Source organism: Dasypus novemcinctus, chromosome X (assembly GCF_030445035.2).
Source record: "Dasypus novemcinctus isolate mDasNov1 chromosome X, mDasNov1.1.hap2, whole genome shotgun sequence".
Classification (NCBI taxonomy): Eukaryota; Metazoa; Chordata; class Mammalia; order Cingulata; family Dasypodidae; genus Dasypus; species Dasypus novemcinctus.
Window position 1 is genome coordinate 78,434,495 of NC_080704.1, and position 19,842 is coordinate 78,454,336.

Genomic DNA, 19,842 nt, shown 5'->3' on the forward strand with positions numbered 1-19,842 from the left:
CAGATTCCCAGTGCCGCTGACAGGAATGCAAGTGGACACAGAAGAACACACAGTGAATGGACACAGAGAGCAGACAATGGGGGGGCAGATAATGGGGGGTGAAGGGGAGAGAAATTTTTTAAAAGTGTCAAAGACAAAACTTAACACACACACAAACACAAAGCAACTAAATAAAACCCTAGACTACAGGGAAAAGCTATTCAACTGAACAAAGTCATCAAAATAAAAAAATGACCAGACAGCAACAAAAAATTACAAACCATGCCAAGAAAGAGGAAGACATGGCCAAAACCAATGAACAAACTGAAATCAGGAAGAGAAGCAGAACTTTGAAAAACTAATCAAAGCTGTACACACAAATATCATGGAACAACTTAATGAAGTAAAAGAAGAGATTAAGGATATTAAGAAAACACTAGGAGGGAAACGGACTTTGGCCCAGTGGTTAGGGCGTCCGTCTACCATATGGGAGGTCCGCGGTTCAAACCCCGGGCCTCCTTGACCCGTGTGGAGCTGGCCATGTGCAGTGCTGATGCGCGCAAGGAGTGCCGTGCCACGCAAGGGTGTCCCCCGCGTAGGGGAGCCCCACGCACAAGGAGTGCGCCCATGAGGAAAGCCGCCCAGCGTGAAAAGAAAGAGCAGCCTGCCCAGGAATGGCGCCGCCCACACTTCCCGTGCCGCTGATGCCAACAGAAGCGGACAAAGAAACAAGACGCAGCAAATAGACACCAAGAACAGACAACCAGGGGAGGGGGGGGAATTAAATAAATAAATAAATCTTTAAAAAAAAAAAAAAAGAAAACACTAGGAGAGCATACTGAAGAAACTGTAAACATACATAAAAAGATACCAGATATGATGGTGATGAATGGAACAATCTAAGAAATAAAAAATACACTCTCAGGAAATAACAGCAAATTTGAACAGTGGAGGTAACAAATAGTGATGTGGAAGATAGTACATCTGAAATCAAACAGATAGTAGAACTGATACATAAAGACAGAAAAATGAAGCAGGGACTTAGGCATTTGAATGACAACACAAAGCACACAATATAGGCATCCCAGAAGGAGAAGAGAAAGAAAAGAGGGACAGGAGGTGGGACAAGATGGCGTCTGAGTGAGGGCACCTCACAGTCTCTCCTGCGAAGAGGCAGCCAAGTGGAATTGGAGTCTTGCCGGAGTGGGCTATCTTGGGGGATTGCAGGGCTGAGGGTGAATGGACATTGATTTGGAGAGAAAGTGGCAGATGTGGTGCTTGCTAAAGGTAGAATTGCGGCTTACAAATACAGAGGTTGGAAGCTGTGGGCTGGCGGGATCCATCCCTCTGGCTCTGGCAGCCGCGGTGTTTCCTGAGAACTGTCGGTTGTGTGGTGGCGTTCCTGGGCCCCGTGGTCCCCAGATGTGTGGTCCCCAGGTCGATGTCCTCTGAGCCCCTGTAGCCCCTGTTCCACAGACCTATGTACACTGGGTCTGAGAGTCCCCGACTTCCCTTTTCCAAGTCCAGCACTCCCGGAGGTCTGGGATTGCCTTAGCCCTCTGGTTTTGGACTGACTCCATGGGTGAGAGAAATTTGGTGGGGGGCACAGTAGGGAGGCCTGGCTACAGTAGGTTCGATTTTCTGTCCCCCCCCCTTTTTTTTTTCCTTTTCTTGCGCTTGGAGGAGCATACCGGTTGGATCGGGGACAGTATGGGAAGTGAGGAGTGGCAAATCTGCTGAAAAAGCCTGATTCACCTAAATACCCGGGGATAGGAAACTTGCCCTGGGAGAAGGTGGAGGCAGAAAATCAACAAGCCCTCTCATAGCTCACCTAAAGGAGAGGGACTGTAAGAGCTGCTTTCCAAGCCTCCAATAGCATACTTGGGGTTCCTGGTGAGGTGTGGGTGCTCTCTCTCTGGAAATTAAGAGTCATTGTTTTCTGTGTGGAGCTGATTCAACAAGGACCCACTTGAATCTCCTACCAGACCTCTCAGGCAGCTTTCCTGCTGCTTGGGAGAGAGGGAAGTGAGGAAGGGAGAAAAGGGGGAACATCAGATCCCAAAGCGTTTTATTTAACTACAAACAGGATACCTTGCTTGAAATTTTCCCTAGTATTTGGCTTGTTTTTCCTTGTTTTTCCTTCCTCTTTATCCCCCCAAGGCCCTTTTTTCTTTCTTCTTTCTTTCTTTCTCTTTTTCTTTTTCCTGCTTACTTCCCCAGTCCATTTTGTCCCTTTTTTCTCTCTTTCATTCTTTCTCTGCTTTCTTATTCTTCTTACATTAGATACTGCAGGGAGCACTTCACATTTGCTGTATTTCCTCATCCTCCATTTACTTTTTCCTGTGTGTATTGATTTTGGCCACCAACACTATTCCCTTTCCTCTATATCTTTCTATCCTCCATCATTGATTGTTTCTCTTACATTACACCGCTCTTTGTTAGCCCCCCTATCTTTTCTACTTTTTATTACTAATACCTTTGTTTTGTTTTCTGCCTTATATTCACTCTTTATATTATTGTCCTCTCTTTTCGCTTTCCCTCACTCCTGAACACACAGGCCTTCGAATTCACACTGTATTCCTCGGCATTTTCAGATTTTTACGTACTCTACTATTCTTACTGTTAAAACTCTACATATCTTACATGAGTCTAATATCCATTCTCCTAGATCTCACATGGTTCCTCTGTTAATTTTTACTATCAATACTACTATTATTCATTTTCTTTTATTACTCCTTTTGCTTTCTCTGGCCCTAATATTTTCCTTCAAGTGAACTTAGCCAACGACAAGGAAATAGAATAAGAAGAACAAAGCGACAAAGAGAAGACTTAACACACATGCAAAAAAAACAACTAATTAAACTCCAAACTAGACAAAGAAGCTAAACAACTGACTAAACCCGTCAAGATAAAATGAGGACCAGACAGCAACAAAAAACTACAAACCAAATCAATAATCAGGAACACATGCCCCAATCCAATGGACAAACTAAAAACCAGGAAGAGGAGCAGAACATTGAACAAATAATTAAACATCTCAAAACATATATTAGGGACCAATTTGATGATGTGAAGGAAGAGATTAAGAATATGTAGAAAACAATTGGAAAAAATACAGAAGAAATTGCAATCATATCCAAAAATATAAAGGATATAATGGTGAAGAACAGCACAATTCAAGAAATCACAAAATACACTCTCAGCAAATAACAGCAGACTCAAAGAGGCAGAGGAGAGATTAAGTGATGTGGAAGACAGTACATCTGAAATCAAACAGATAGTAGAACTGGTCGATAAAAAGATAGAAAAAATCCAGCATTGGCTTAGGGACCTGAATGACAATGTAAAACGTGCAAACATACGTATTATAGGCATTCCAAAAGGAGAAGAGAATGGAAGGGGACAGAAGGGTGTTGGAGGAAATAATGGCTGAAAACTTCCCAAACCTATTGAGGGAGATAAATGTACATGCCCAGGAAGCACAACGCACCCCAAACAGCATAAATCCCAACAGGCCTGCCCCAAGACATATACTTGTCAAGTTATCCAATGCTCAGGACAGAGAAAATACTAAAAGCAGCAAAAGAAAAGAGAACCATCACATACAAAGGAGGTTCCATAAGATTAAGTGCTGATTTCACATCTGAAACCATGGAGGCAAGAAAACAGTGGTATGACATAGTCAAGGTACTAGAAGAAAAAAATTTCCAACCGAAAATACTCTATCCAGCAAAGTTAGCATTCAAAAATGATGGAAAGTTCAAAATATTCACAGATAGACAGAAACTAAGAGAGTATGCCAACAAGAATCCTGCCCTTCAAGAAATACTAAAGGGAGTTCGGCAGGAAGAAAGAAAAAAACAAGAGAGACAGAGTTGGAGGAGAGTGTAAAAGCAACTAAAAAGACAAAAAAAGAAATAGAAAATCAAACAGAATATGACAAACACAAATCAAAAGAAAATATGGCTAATATAAGTAATTCATTGAAAGTAATAATACTAAATGTCAATGGATTAAACTCACCTGTCAAGAAACACAGACTGGAAGATTGGATAAGGAAATAAGACCCACCTATATGCTGTCTGCAAGAAACACATCTTAGACCCAGAGATTCAAGGAGGTTGAAAGTGAATGATTGGAAAACAATCTTACAAGCAATCAATAACCAAAAAAGGGCAGGAGTAGCTATATTAATATTGGACAAAATACACTTTAAATGCAAAACAATTGTAAGAGACAAAGATGGACACTACATATTGGTGAAAGGGATAATCTTTCAAGAAGAAAGAACAATCATAAACATTTATGGTCCTAACAAGGGTGCCTCCAAATACATGAGGCAAACACTGGAAAAACTAAGTGAAGTAATAAATGCCTCTACCATTATAGTGGGGGACTTTAATATACCACTATCAACTTTGGACAGAACATCTCAAAAGAGAATCAATAAAGAAAAGACTTTGAAAAATATATTAGAGGAACTGGACCTAATAGATATATACAGAACATTACACCCAAATACAGCAGGATATACATTCTTCTCAAGTGCACATGGATCATCCTCCAAGATCGACCACATGCCAGGCCATAGAAAAAGTCTCAGTGAATTCAGAAAGATAGAAATCATACCAGATAATTTCTCTGACCACAGTGAAATGAAGCTGGAAATCTGTAAGGGCCAGAGACCCAGATTTGGCACCAACATTTAGAAGTTAAACAACACACTCTTAGAAAAACAGTGGGTCAAGGAGGAAATTTCAAAAGAAATTAATAACTTTCTTGAAACTAATGAAAATGATAACTCGACATATCCAAACTTATGGGATGCAGCAATAGCAGTACTGAGAGGGAAATTCATAGTCATAAATTCATACACCAAAAAAGAAAGAACTAAAGTTGAAGAATAAATGCACACTTGTAGGAATCAGTTAAAAAACAACAAACTAACCCAGAAGGAAGAATAAAGTAAAAAAGAACAAAGATCAGAGCAGACCTAACTGAAATAAAAAACAAGAAAGCACTTGAAAAAATAAACAAAACCAAGAACTGGTTCTTTGAGAAGATCAATAAAATTGACAAACCCTTAGCTAGATTAACAAAGAAAAAAAGAGAGTGATACAAATACACAAAATAAGAAATGAGAAAGGAGATATCACCACTGATTCCACAGAAATAAAGACTATCAAAGAGGATACTTTGAAAAACTGTATTCCAACAAAAACAACAGTTTAGAGGAAATGGACAAATTCCTAGAAACACATAAGCAGCCTACATTGACAAAAGAAGTTGACGATCTGAACAAACCAATCATAAGTAAAGAGATAGAATCAGTCATTAAAAACCTCGCAACTAAAAAGAGCCCTGGGCCAGATGGCTTCACAGGTGAATTCTACAAAACATTCTGGAAAGAAATAACAACAGTCTTGCTGAAACTCTTCCAAAAAATCAAAACAGAAGGAACTTGCCTAACTCATTCTATGATGCCAACATTACTAATACCAATGCCAAACAAGGATACCACAAGAAAGGAAAATTACAGACCAATCTTTCTAATGAACCTAGATGTGAAAATCCTTAACAAAATACCTGCTAATCATATTCAACAACACATTAAACAAATTATACACTATGACCAAGTGGGATTCATTCCTGGTATGCAAGGATGTTTCAACATAAGAAAACCAATTAATGTAATACACCACATAAACAGATTGAAGGAAAAACATCACATGATCATATCTATAGATGCAGAAAAAGCATTTGACAAAATACAGGACACTTTGATAAAAACACTACAAAAGATTAGAATACAAGAAAATTTTCTAAACATGATAAAGAGCATATATGAAAAACCCACAGCTAACAACATTTACAATGGTGAATCCTAAAATCTTTCCCTCTAAGATCAGGAACAAGACAAGGATGCCCATTATCACCCCTTCTATCTAACACTGTCTTAGAAGTACTTGCTCAAGCACTGAGGCAAGAACCAGACATAAAAGGCATCTAAATTGCAAAGGAAGAAGTCAAAATTTCACTATTTGCAGATGATATGATCCTATACATAGGAAACCCTGAGAAGTATGCAACAAAGCTTCTAGAACTTATAATGAGTTCAGTAAAGTCGCAGACTACAAGATAAATGCACAAAAGTCAGTAGCATTTCTGTACACCAATAATGAGCAATCTGAGGACAAAATCAGGAATCAAATACCATTCACAATAGTAAACTAAAAATCAAATACCTAGGAATAAATTTAACAAAGAGGTAAAAGAAAACTACACAACACTGTTCAAGGAAATCAAAGAAGACCTAAATAAATGGAAGAATATTCCCTGTTCATGGATAGGAAGACTAAATATTATTAAGATGTCTATCCTACCAAAACTGATCTACAGATTCAATGCAATTCCAATAAAAATCATCACAGCATTCTTTAATGTACTAGAGCAACTAATGATAAAATTTATTTGGAAAGGAAAGAGGCCCTGAATAGCCAAAGATATATTAATAAAGAAAAATGAAATTGCAAGAATCACACTACCTGGCTTCAAAACATACTACAAACCTACAGTAGTGAAAACAGCATGGTTTTGGCACAAGGATAGACACACTGACCAATGGAACCAAATTGAGAGTTCTGATATAGATCCTCATATATACAGCCATATGGTATTTGACAAAGCCACCAAATCCTCTCAACTGGGAGAGAATAGCCTCTTCAAAAAATGGTGCCTGGAGAACTGGATATCCATATGTAAAAGAATGAAAGAGGATTACCAACTTACCCCTTATACAAAAATCAACTCAAGATGGATCAAAGACCTAAATATAAGACCCAAGACCATAAAGACCTTGGAAAGCAAAGTAGGGAAGCATCTACAAGACCGTGTAATAGGAAACGGCTTCATGAACTTCACACCAAAAGCACAAGAAACATAAGAACAAATAGATAAATGGGACTTACTCAGAATTAAAGCCTTCTGTACCTCAAAGGAGTTTGTCAGGAAAGTGAAAAGAGAGCCTACACAATGGGAGAAAATATTTGGTAACTATGTATCTGATAGGAGACTTATATCTTGCATATATAAAGAACTCCTATATCTTGAAAATAAAAAGATAAACAGCCCATTTAAAAAATGGGAAAAACATTTGAAGAGACACTTCTCCGAAAATGATATACAGGTGGCAGACTTGGCCCAGTGGTTAGGGCATCCGTCTACCACATGGGAGGCCCGCGGTTCAAGCCCCAGGCCTCCTTGACCCGTGTGGAGCTGGCCCATGCGCAGTGCTGATGCGCACAAGGAGTGCCGTGCCATGCAGGGGTGTCCCCGCGTAGGGGAGCCCCATGCGCAAGGAGTGTGCGCCTTAAGGGGAGCCACCCAGCGCAAAAGAAAGTGCAGCCAAGAATGGCACCACACACGGATGCTGACGCAGCAAGATGACGCAACAAAAAGAAACAGATTCCCATGCCACTGACAACAACAGAAGCGGACAAAGAAGATGCAGCAAAAAGACACAGAGAACAGACAACCGGGGTGGAGGAAGAAATGGAGAGAAATAAATAAATCATAAAAAATTTTTTTTAAAGATGACATAAAAATGGCTAAAAAACACATAAAAATGTTCAAAATCACTAGCTATTAGGGAAATGCAAATCAAAACAACAATGAGATACCATCTTACTCCCATAAGACTGGCAGTTATCAAAAAATCAGAGGACTACAATTGTTGGAGAGGATGTGGAGGAATGGGAACACTCATCCACTGCTGGTGGGAATGCTGAAGGATCCAGCCATTCTGGAGAAGAATTTTCTCAAAAAAACTAGCTATAGATTTGCCATGTGACCCAGCAATTCCAATGCTGGGTATATACCCAGAAGATCTGAAAACAAGGACACAAACCGAGATATGCACACCAATGTTCATTGCAGCGCTATTCACTATTGCGAAAAGTTGGAATCAAGCCAAATGCCCATCAACAGATGAATGGATAAAAAAAATGTGGTATATACATACAATGGAATACTACTCAGCTGTAAGAACAAATACAGTAAAAACACATGTCATAACATGGATGAATACTGAGAACCTTGTTGAGTCAAGCAACCCAGGCATTGAAGGACAAATACTACATGACCTCTCCGATATGAAATAAGTAAACCAAGGTGTCTCAGAGAGCTAGAGACTGGATGATAAACTTTAAGGTAGTTGGAGGGTAGAGGAAGGTTGTGAACTGACAGCTACTTGGGTGAAATCTATGATAACCTGAAGGTAAGTATTTGTACGGGGAAGGGCTAAAATGGGAGCATAGGGATAACTTTGGGTGGGGCTATGTGGGCTTTAGGGGTGCTTGGGATGGGAGGATGGGTCAGATTGACCAAGAAATTGGGAAGACGGTGAGGGGAACATTTGATCATAGGAGATTGCCAGGTATGTGTTTGAAAATGTGGTGCAGAGAAAACTCTTTAGAGAATGTAATATGGAAGGTTGCCTGTTTGGGACGCTTAAGGCGGGAGCGTCTGACATAGGGCAAGCTTCTGGGGAGTGTGTGAGTGCTCACTTTGTCAAGGTGGAATATATCATTGGGTGGAGACCCATACAATGAGAGTGAAGGGATGCCCACATCCTGGGTATGACTGATGTTCTCAAACAGAGGAAATAGTATCTCTTGAGAGAATAGGTGGTTCCTAATGGGTTAGGGCAGTCAAATATATGAAGCCCTCAACATTTTTGCAAGTATCTTTGAATATGGTCCCTCAAGTAATGAAGATTGACTGTCATGGTGGGCCCTGAGGGGAGGGGGAAAGAGGTTTTGAATACATGGAATCAGTGTAACTGTGGGGCAATGGAAGTGTTCCACAAGATCATGCCATAATGGATATACGTCATGTTAAATTACACCAAAAATGTATAAAAGTCTATAGGCTAAAATGTAAACCGTAATGTAAAAATAAGATAACTAAAAATTTTTTAAATTGTATAGTCTAAAATATAAAACATAAATGGAACCATGTTTGAAAGCTATCGTTTCAATATCTGTACATTAGTTGCAGTAAATACAATATAAACATGTAAAAAGATCACTGTTGGTTAAGGGACAAAGGGTTTGATGTTGGATATGTGGGAGTACCATATATTGTATATGTGAATTACTGTGACCTAAAACTTATGTCAAGAGAAACTTAATAATTAGGGAAAAAAAAGAAAGAAAGGAGGTAGACACTGAGGAAGAAATGGAAGAAATTGCCTTGCCCCTGTACATACAGGGCAACATCTGTAGCAGTGATGAAAGGCAAAATGTCAAAAACAAAGCTTTTTCATTTTTTTCATTTTTTTGATACCCCAATTTATTTTTCCTTTATTTAATTTTTCTAAATTTCTATGTATTCTGTATCTAACTTTTAAACCCATCACTATATTCCATCTTTCTATTAAAGGAACCTGGCAATATATTGGGCTTCCTTTCTGAAGAAGTTTTGGACTACAGAGAGGTTCAACTATGGTGGGGGAGGAGTACTTGTGTGGGTTGTCATTAGTGGGGGACACACAGTAGGGAGGGAGTTCTCCAGGGCATGTATATAGGGTACATAGAAAGGTTTGGATATTTTCATAGTGGTTTCAGTTGGAAATGACAGATGAGAGAGTGCTAACTTCCTGACCAGGGGAGCTCTATCACATTCCCCAATGCAACAACAACAATCCCCCAAGTGCAATGGCAAAGACCAATAAAGATGGATGGTCCAATGATGAGCCCTCGATACTGATGGCTCTGATTATGAGCCCATGTGCCTGAAATATGAACTATGCCTATAGCTGTGGGGTGCCTAAGAGTTGCCTCCTGAGAGCCATGTTGCTCAAAGGTGGCCACTCTCTAAGCCAAACTCAGCATGTAGATGCATTGCCTTCCCCCCGGCATGGGACATGACTCCCAGGGATGAGCCTCCCTGGCATCGAGGGATTACTACCAAGCACCAGCTGATGATGTAACTACAAAAAGTCCATGAACAAAGAGATCACCTCAGACCAGCAGACTATCTCAGCCTACATGTAATATCAGGTATTAAAAACTGCTTTTTGACTTTGGATAAAAAGGGGGAAATGGAAAGGACAAGTGAGTTTATGTGGCTATGAGCCTCCAAAAATGAGCCGGGAGGTCATCAGAGGGGTAATGCTTACACACACCTCAGCAGGGTACCAGAGACAGCCAAAGTAGATAGAAACATAGGTACTGGTTCTCCTGAGGGCGACAGAGACCCACAGGTTCTACGGTCATGGCAGATGATGCTGGAATTCAGTGCCATGTCAGTTGGCCCTACTTTGGAGTTTGTGTTCCTGAGTGTGATGGAGTTGAACAGAGATGTGATCTTTGTTCACAAGCCTCTCCTGTTACTTTTACTGGACCTGTGGTTGGCACTGGGGTTTAGTGTATACTCAAGGGACCTGACTCTTTGGACTGTCCATGTGATAGCCAGGCACTGAGCCTCAACAGACCTGCGAATCCTATGCTCTGGTTAATTGGACTTAACCCAGCCAGCTAACAGGGAGGTAAAGAAGGTCAACCACCACACCAGGGATCCAAGAGTGCCTACAATTGCAAGCAGGAGAATTTTATCCATCACCCATGTGGAATCTAAGCCCCCTCTCGATATAGATGTGGAGTGGACATAACCATCCCAGGGTCCACAAGATGGAGGAATAGAGTATGGGTTAGAGTGGACTTACTGGTATTCTATTCATGAACTATTGTGATTAGTAATCGAAGAAAATGTAGCATTGATGTGGAGAAAGTGGCCATGGTAGCTGCTGAGAGTAGGGAGTGGGAAGAAAAGATGTGATGTGGGGGCATTTTCAGGACTTGGAGTTGTCCTGGGGGACAGTTACTGGACATTGTATGTCCTCCCATGGCCCACTGGGTGGACTGGGGGAGAGTGTAAACTGTAAAGTGGACCATTGACCATGTGGTGCAGCAGTGCTCAGAGATGTATTCACCAAGTGCAATGAATGTCCCGTGATGATGGAGGAGGTTGTTGATGTGGGAGGCATGGGGTGAGGGGGTGGGGGGTATATGGGGACCTCATATTTTTTTAATGTAACATTAAAAAATAAAAAAATAAATAAGTAAATAATAAATAATAAAAGAAAATTTTAAAAAAGAAAAAGAAATAAGGACCCCCAATAAAGGTAACTATGTGGATAATTACAAATTCTAGTACTACTGTATTGCACTTTCTGGTATGTTAACTCTACTTTTTACTTCTTATAGGCATGCAAGAGTGGTTCAACACAAGGAAATCAATTGGTGTAATATATCACATTAATATGTCAAAGAGGAAAAAATCACATGATCATTTTGACTCATGCAGAAAAGGCACTTGACAAAATTACAGTATCCTTTCTTGATAAAAACACTCCAAAAGATGGGAATGAAGGAAACTTTTTCAACATGATAAAGAAATATAGGATAAACCCACAACTAACATTGTACTCAATCATGAAAGAATGAAAGCTTTCCCACTGAGAGCAGGAACAAGACAAGGATACCCACTATCACCCGTGTTGTTCAATATAAGTTCTAGCTAAGTAATCAGGCAAGAAAAAGAAATAAAAGGCATCCAAATAGGAAAGGAAAAAGTACAATTTTTGTTATTCGCAGATGATATGATCTTATACCTAGAAAGTCCTAAAGAATCTACAACAAACCTAGTAGAGCTAATAAACAAGTTCCGCAGAGTGGCAGGATATAAGATTACTTCGCAAAATCAGTAGTGTTTCTATACACTAGTAATGAACAATATGAGGAGGAAGTCAGGTAAAAAAAATCCACTTACAAAAACAACTAAAAAAATCAAATATTTAGGAATAAATCTCACCAAGGACATAAAGGACCTATTTTAGAAAATTCATTGCTAAAAGTAATCAAAGAAAACCTAAATAAGTAGAAAGATATTCGTGTTCAAGGATCGGAAGACTAACTATCGTTATGGTGTCAATTTTATCCAAAGTGATTTACATATTCAATGCAATTTTGATAAAAATTCCTCCAGTATTTTTTTAAAGAACTGAAAAAGCCAATTATCAAATTTATATGGAAAGGTAAGTGGCCCGGAATAGCCAGAAACATCTTTAAAAGGAAGAATAAAGTTGGAGGACTCCCACTTCCAGACTTTAAATCATATTACCTAGCTACAGTGGTAAAAACAACACGGTACTGGCATAAAGATAGACACATAGACCAATGTAACCAAACTGATTGTTCACAAACAGACACATCTATGATCAAGTGATTTTTGACAAGGTTGTCAAGCCTACCCAGCTTGGCCAGAACAGTGTATTCAATAACTGGTTCTGGGAGAACTGGATATCCATATGCAAAAGAGTGAAAAAGGCCCCCTGTCTTATACCTTATACAAAATTTAACTCAAAATGTATCAAAGACCTAAATGTAAGAGCTACAACCATAAAATTCCTAGAATAAAATGTAGGGAAACATATTCAAAACCTGGTGGTAGATGATAGTTTCTTAAACCTTACACCCAAAGCACAAGCAACAAAAGAAAAAAAAAAGGATAAATGGGACTTCCTCAAACTTAAAAACTTTTGTGCTTCAAAGAACTTTGTAAAGAAGGTGAAAAAGCATCCTACAAAATGGGAGAAAATATTTGGAAACCACATATACAATAAGGGTTTGATTTCCATGATATATAAGGAAATCATACAACTAAACAATAAAAGGGCAAGCAATCCAATTAAAAATTGACAAAAAATTTAGACATTTCTCCAAAGAGAAAATACAATGGCGAAAAAGCACATGAAAAAAAGTGTTCGATATCACTAGCTATTAGAGAAATGCAAATCAAAACTACAATGAGAAAAAAAAAACCTACAATGAGATATCATCTCACACTTCACAGAATGAATTATTAAAAATACAGAAAACTACAAGTGCTGGAGAAAACGTAGAGAAATAGGAACACTCCTTCACTGTAGCGGATAGGTGCAGCCTCTGTGGAAGATAGTTTCATGGTTCCTCAGGAAAATAAATAGGGAAATGTTGAATAATCCATCAATCCCTCTACTAGGAATAGATCCAGTTGAACTGAAAACAGGGACACAAACAGACATCTGCACACAGATGTTTATAGCAGCTTACTCACAACTGCCAAAAGATGGAAACAACCCAAGTGTCCATCCACAGATGAATGGATAAACAAAATATGGTATATACATATGATGGAATACCATGCTGCTGTAAGAAGAAATGAAATTGGAAATATATGACAACATGGACAAACACTGAGGACATTATGCTGAGTGAAATAAGCCAGACCCAAAAGGACAAATATTGTATGGTCTCACCAGTATGAATTAAATATGAAGAATAAACACATGCAGTTAAAATTTAGAGTATTGCTTACTAGGATTTAAGATGAGGGCTGAGAAGAGGTATTGATGCTTAATGTATGTAGAATTTTAAATTAGCTTGACTGAAAATTGTGGAAATGGATAGAGTTGATGGTAACACATTATAGTGAATATAACTAACACACCTGATTTATAAATGTGATTGTGGTTAAAAGCGGTATTTTAGGGACATAAATGTCACTTGAAAGAAAGCTAGAGAATAATCTAAGGACAGCATAACATAATGAACCCTGTGATGGGTGAGGATTGTGGTAAATAGTAGAAATACAAGAATGTTCTATGAACTAGAACAAATGTATGCCACTATAACAAGGTGGTAAGAATAGGTGTTACATGGGAAAAATACAATTAATGTAATTTATGTACCACAGTTAATAGCAATATTGTAATATTTTGCATCAATGTCAAAGAAGTATCTATATCAATACTAAGAGTCAATCATAGGGGGATATGGGAGTTTTTCTACTGAATTAAGGAAAACATTCAAAAATTTACTGAGGTGATGCCTACACAACTCTGTGATAAAACTGAAAGCCACTGAGTGTACAGTTTGGATGGATTATATCACACAGTGAACCATGTGGTAGATGACAGCATTCTCTCATGAACTAAAGCAAATGTACAATACCAATACGTGTTGTTAATAGGGAGTGTACTGAAAAAAATACACCAAATGTAAGATATGGACTACGGTAATATTCTGATGCTTTTTCTTTCATAATCTGTATCAAATATTCTACAACAATGCAAGGTGTTGGTGGAGAGGTGATATTTGGGAATTCTGCACATTATGCATGACTGTTTGTTTGTTGTTTTTTCCTAAAGATTTATTTATTTATTTCTCTCCCCTTGCCCCCCCCGCCTGGTTGTCTGTTCTCTGTGTCCATTTGCTGCGTGTTCTTTGTCCGCTTCTGTTATCAGCGGCACGGGAATCTGTGTTTCTTTTTGTTGCATCATCTTGTTGTGTCAGCTCTCCGTGTGTGTGGCGCCATTCTTAGGCAGGCTGCAATTTCTTTTGTGCTGGGCGGCTCTCCTTACGGGGCGCACTCCTTGCGTGTGGGGCTCTCCAGCGCAGGGACACCCCTGCGTGGCAGGGCACTCCTTGTGTGCATCAGCACTGTGCATGGGCCAGCTGCACATGAGTCAAGGAGGCCTGGGGTTTGAACCGCGGACCTCCCATGTGGTAGACAGATGCCCTAACCACTGGGCCAAATCCGCTTCCCTGCACGATTGTTTTGTAAGCTCACAACTTCTGTAATAAAAAATATTTTTTATTATTTATATTTATTTCTAATAAGAAATATTTTTATTTCATCTGAATAGTATACCAGGTACCAGGCTCATCCAGGCAGGTTCCCTGAACCTGTTTCTAATACTACTCTGGATATTAAAAATAGGGGAAAGGAAAATTTTTTCATAACTAGAAAAATCACATTTACTCCAATCCTAGTAAAGAGCCACATATATTCTTTGCCTTATTGAAAAGGTACTTTCATAGCCTAAAATGGTGTCATATAATATCACCTACAAATTATAGCCTAAACTAATTCTGGCTTTTCTGTATATTGGATTAAAATGCCCTGGATGGTGCTTCAGAGGTAATCACCGGACATTGTAAATCCTCACAGGGCCCACTGGATGGAATGGAGGAGAGTATGGGCCATGATGTGAACCATTGTCTATGAGGTGCAGAGGTGCCCAAAGATGTACTTACCAAATCCAATTGATGTGTCATGATGATGGGAACGAGTGTTGCTGGGGGGGGGAGAGGGGGGGTGGGGGGGTGGGGTTGAATGGGACCTCACATATATATTTTTAATGTAATATTATTACAAAGTCAATAAAAAAAAAGAAAAAAAAAAGAAAAGAAATTACCATCTAATTTGTAATTAGAAAAAAAAAATGCAATGCTAAGGAGTGCACCCCATAAGGAGAGCCACCCAGCACAAAAGAAAGTGCAGCCTGCCCAAGAATGGCGCCACACACACGGAGAGCTGACACAACAAGATGATGCAACAAAGAAAGAAACACAGATTCCCGGTGCTGCTGATAAGAATAGAAGCAGTCACAGAAGAACACACAGCAAATGGACACAGAACAGACAACTGGGGGGAGGGGAGAGAAATAAATAAAAAATAAATCTTTTTTAAAAAATGCAATGCTTTCAGAAAGTCCTTCTGTGCTTTCTTGGTAGCTGCATCATGACCATATTCCATATAACAATTTCCCCATCTTAAATATGCATCCAGAAAATGTGGATTAATTTTAACAGACCAGGTGGACAGCTTCTTCAAACTCTTTTAATTCTGAAAATAAATGAAAATATTGACGTCTAAAAAAATGGGCAAAGACTTGAACAGACATCTCTTCAAAGATGGCCAGAATTCCATGGAAAGATGCTCAATCTCATTAACCATTAGGATAATGGAAATCCAAATCCTGAAGAGATACCATTTCACACCCACCCACTAGAAAGGCTACTATTAAGAAAAATTAAGTGTTGGAGAAGATATGAAGAAATAGGAACATTCACTCATTGCTACTGAAAATTTAAAATTGTGCAGCTACCTTGGAAGACAGTTTGGAGATTCCTTAGAGAGTTAAATATAGAATTACCATATGACCTGGCAATCCCAATTCTAGGTATATACACAAAAGAATTGAAAACAGGGACTCAAACATACATTTGCACTCCCATGTTCATAGCGGCATTATTCACAATGGCCAAAAGATGGAAGTAATCCAAGAGTCCATCAGCTGATGAACAGATAAAATGTGGTATATACACAATGGAATATTATTTAGCAATAAAAAGGAATGAAATTCTGATACAGTCAACAACATGGATGAGCCTTTGAGACATCATGCTGAGTGAAATAAGCCAGATACAAAAGAACAAATATTACATAATGTCATTAATAAGAAATAATTAGAACAAGGAAATTCAGAGCAAAAAACTAGAATATAGGTTACCAGAGTTATGAGGAGTTAATGCTTAAATCGTGCAGATTTTCTATTTGGAATGAAGGAAATATCTTGGTGATGGTAGTCCAACAGTGTGGATGTACTTTGTAGCACTGAAATGCACATTTGAATGTGGTTAAAAGGGGAAATTTTAAGTTGTATATATGTTTCTAGAATAAAATTTTTAAAAATATATCCATGGGACTTTACAACACAAATAGTGAACCCTAAACCATGGACTATATTTAATAGTACATTTATAAAAATGTTCTCTCATCAATTGCAGCAAATGTACCACACTAATACAAGGAGTTAATAATAGGGTTGTATACAGTAACTCTGTATTTCATGCATGAGTTTTCTATAAATCTACACCTTATCTAATAAAAAAATTTAAAAAAGAAAAAAGGACAGTAACAGATATAACCCATTGATTCCATACTAATATAAATAAATAAATGAATAACTAAATGGGAAGAAGGGAAAACCTCCTTATACCAGAATACCAACTAATAAATACAGGAAGAATGGAATTAGAAAAGCAGTCACTTGACAAACACCATAGAAATAATTTTGGCAAGAAATATCAATGAATGCTAAAACAAGTAATTTTACATAATCTCAAATTAACTCCTCACAAAATACTTATTAATAACAAAGGGAAAAATACTTAACATTACAGTGGAGAATCAAAGCAGACACCATCTTATTTGAGAAATCAAAGTTAACACCACCACTAATAAGGTAAATCAATCCTGTATGCCACCAAGTAAGAAGCCATAAGGAGATCATAGAATCACTTCTGTGATATTCTGGCCCCAAATTCACAATCTTGTCTAATCATGTAGAAACTCTGGACAAATCCAAATTAAGGGATGTTCAACAAGATGATTGGCCTGTAATCTTCAAAACTGCCAGGGTCATGAAAGTCAAGGAAAGACTGAAGAAGTGTTTCAGTTTGAAGGAGACTAGGGACTGGGTGCAAACCTAGATTGAACGTGTTTTCTATAGAGGACATTATTAGGAAACTTGAATGAGGTTTCTAGCAAAGAGTACACAAGAATTCTTTGTATTATTCTTACAACTTTTTTATAAACTTGAAAAGCCTATTAGAGTGTACCTGGCACAAAGTAGGCAATATATAAATGCTGGCTAAATTAAATTATACATTATTCTACATTATAACATTATATAATATACATAATATTATATACTATATGTTTTATACAATATACATTATAATACAGAATTGGGGGCAAACGTAAAACCAATCTCACAAGTAGGTACAATTTATGGAACCCTGGGAACACTCTCCCTAGGATCCAAATCTATCTCTGTTATCAATTTCCTCAGGGATAGGAACAACTGAGGTAGGCATGGGAACTGAATTAGGGGAGAAAGAATGGAAAAGGAAGATGAAGTAAAAAAGCAAAAAATTATCAATTTAGGAATGCTGATGAGATTCAGTTTGAGAAGTGGTTTTACCCTATCAATTCTCTCAAACTCCCAAATCCCAATTCCAAGTGACATGATTAACTTGTCAACTTCGTCAGAAAGGGAATAAAGCCTAGTTTTCTTTTTTTCATCATGTAGCATGAAATATAGAAGAAATATTAGCAAAATCATTCGATAACAAGAGGGAAAGCAAAGAAATTTTAAGAAATAACACTTTCAAATGTCCTTTCTGGTAAAGAACAAAGAAAGCAAAATATTTCAAAGGTTGTGTTGGTTGAGTCTTTTATGTGGATCCCAGAAAATTATGTTCTTAAATTGGCCCATTCCTGTGGATGTGGGACCCTTTGATTGTACTGAATTCAGTTGAAGGCCTTTGATTGGAGTACTTCAGTGAGATGTTGTCCAGGGTGGATCTGGGCCCACTTGCTGGAGTCCTTTATAAATGGGAGAAACACGCAGACACACACATAGAAAGGGAGCTGCCATTTTACCCTGCCGTGTGAGAGAGGACTCCAGGATCGCCCGCAGTCACAGAAAGACAGAGAACCCCTAAGAGAGAAGCAGGGGGCTGGAATCAGCCCCAGGCTGAAGAGATGAGGCCCAGGGAGAGCAGAACCATATGCATGATTGCCCACAGCTGAGGCTGAGGAGAGAGTGAACCTGGAGGGGAAGGCAAAGACCTCAGCAGAGACTAGCCGGCATTCTGCCTTGTCATGTGGCAGGAGTCTTGACACTGTACCAGCAGCTGACTTTGATGACACATCTCTGACGATGCCTTGATTTGGACATTTTCTCAGCCTCAGAACTGCAAGCTTTTACCCTAACAAATTCCTTTTATAAAAGCCAACCCATTCCTGGGAATTTTGCAATGGTAGCCTTTAGCAAACCAAGACAGAGATCAACTAAATAAGTGGAAGTGAACTCAAATAGAATCTGCAAATGATTGTATAATGTAAAAGTGATTGTTCCTAAAACATGATATAGCATATATTCAAACTCTTGGAAAATAAATACAAAGACTTCACTCACCATTCTTGGTAATCTCATCAACATATCTTTACAGCGTAGTACACATGTAGATGCTCTTTGAAAATCCCCTTGAGCAATCGCCTGAGAAAGCAAAAGAATGTCAACAATTGGTTAAAATGAAATGACGAGCTATTCATCTCCAAGTCACTATTTTTAACAAGTGTTGAAATGTCTTATTTTGTTACTAATCTTTTAGCAATGCTAGTTGCTCTACCTAAACAAATAGCCAGCTCAAAATACAGGGTTAAGTTGTAAGAATATCTGCCAACAGAGTTGATGTTAAATGAGTAGGAATCATTTACTTTTCCTGGAAATACTGAAACTGGTATACAACCTTATGTTATGATATAATGATCTATATAATGATTTAATGCCATGTCTAATACAAGCTTCTCTAATTTAAATAGCTCTTCTATTTATCACATTAGAGGAATTAAACAGTAGTGATTTGTTCTAAAAAGAGCTAAAAATAACCTCATAGTCTGAATTGCGGTGAATAGCCTCTATGAAAGGCAGCTTAATACAATCCCATCTTGGAGCCAAAAGAGATAATTTCTCATTGTATTATGTGTAACCTTGAACTTTAAACTCTCACGTGGTTTCATTTTCCTCATCTATAAAATTAACAGACTGTACCAGATTATCTCTACAATTCCTTTTAGCTTTACCATTCTATGACTGAACACCCCAAAGAATGAAGACAACAAAACAATCACACATATTATTTAAGTATTTGCAGAAGAGCCATGTGACAATTTACCTGTGTTTAAAAGAAAACAAAACCACGGGGGAAAAAAGGAGGTTGTAAGGGGATATGAGATTTTTCCTTTTGATATAATCAAAATGTTCTAAAATTGACTAGAGTGATAACAGCACAACTCTGATGAAAATGAGAGCTACTGAGTGTACACTTTCAATGGACTGTACAAAGCATGGCACGGTATAACACAATGAATCCTGTGGTGGAAGATGGATTGTGGTTAACAGAA

General features: G+C 38.3%; 1 protein-coding gene across 1 annotated transcript in view; it reads right to left on the minus strand.

The window, feature by feature from the left end:
• Positions 1 to 19,842, minus strand: part of TEX11 (testis expressed 11) — a 546,877-nt gene that overhangs the window by 428,359 nt on the left and 98,676 nt on the right. The window contains exon 8 of the mRNA XM_058291673.2: positions 18,854 to 18,934. Coding sequence (XP_058147656.1) covers positions 18,854 to 18,934 — 81 coding nt within the window. The remainder of the gene's footprint in view (positions 1 to 18,853; positions 18,935 to 19,842) is intronic.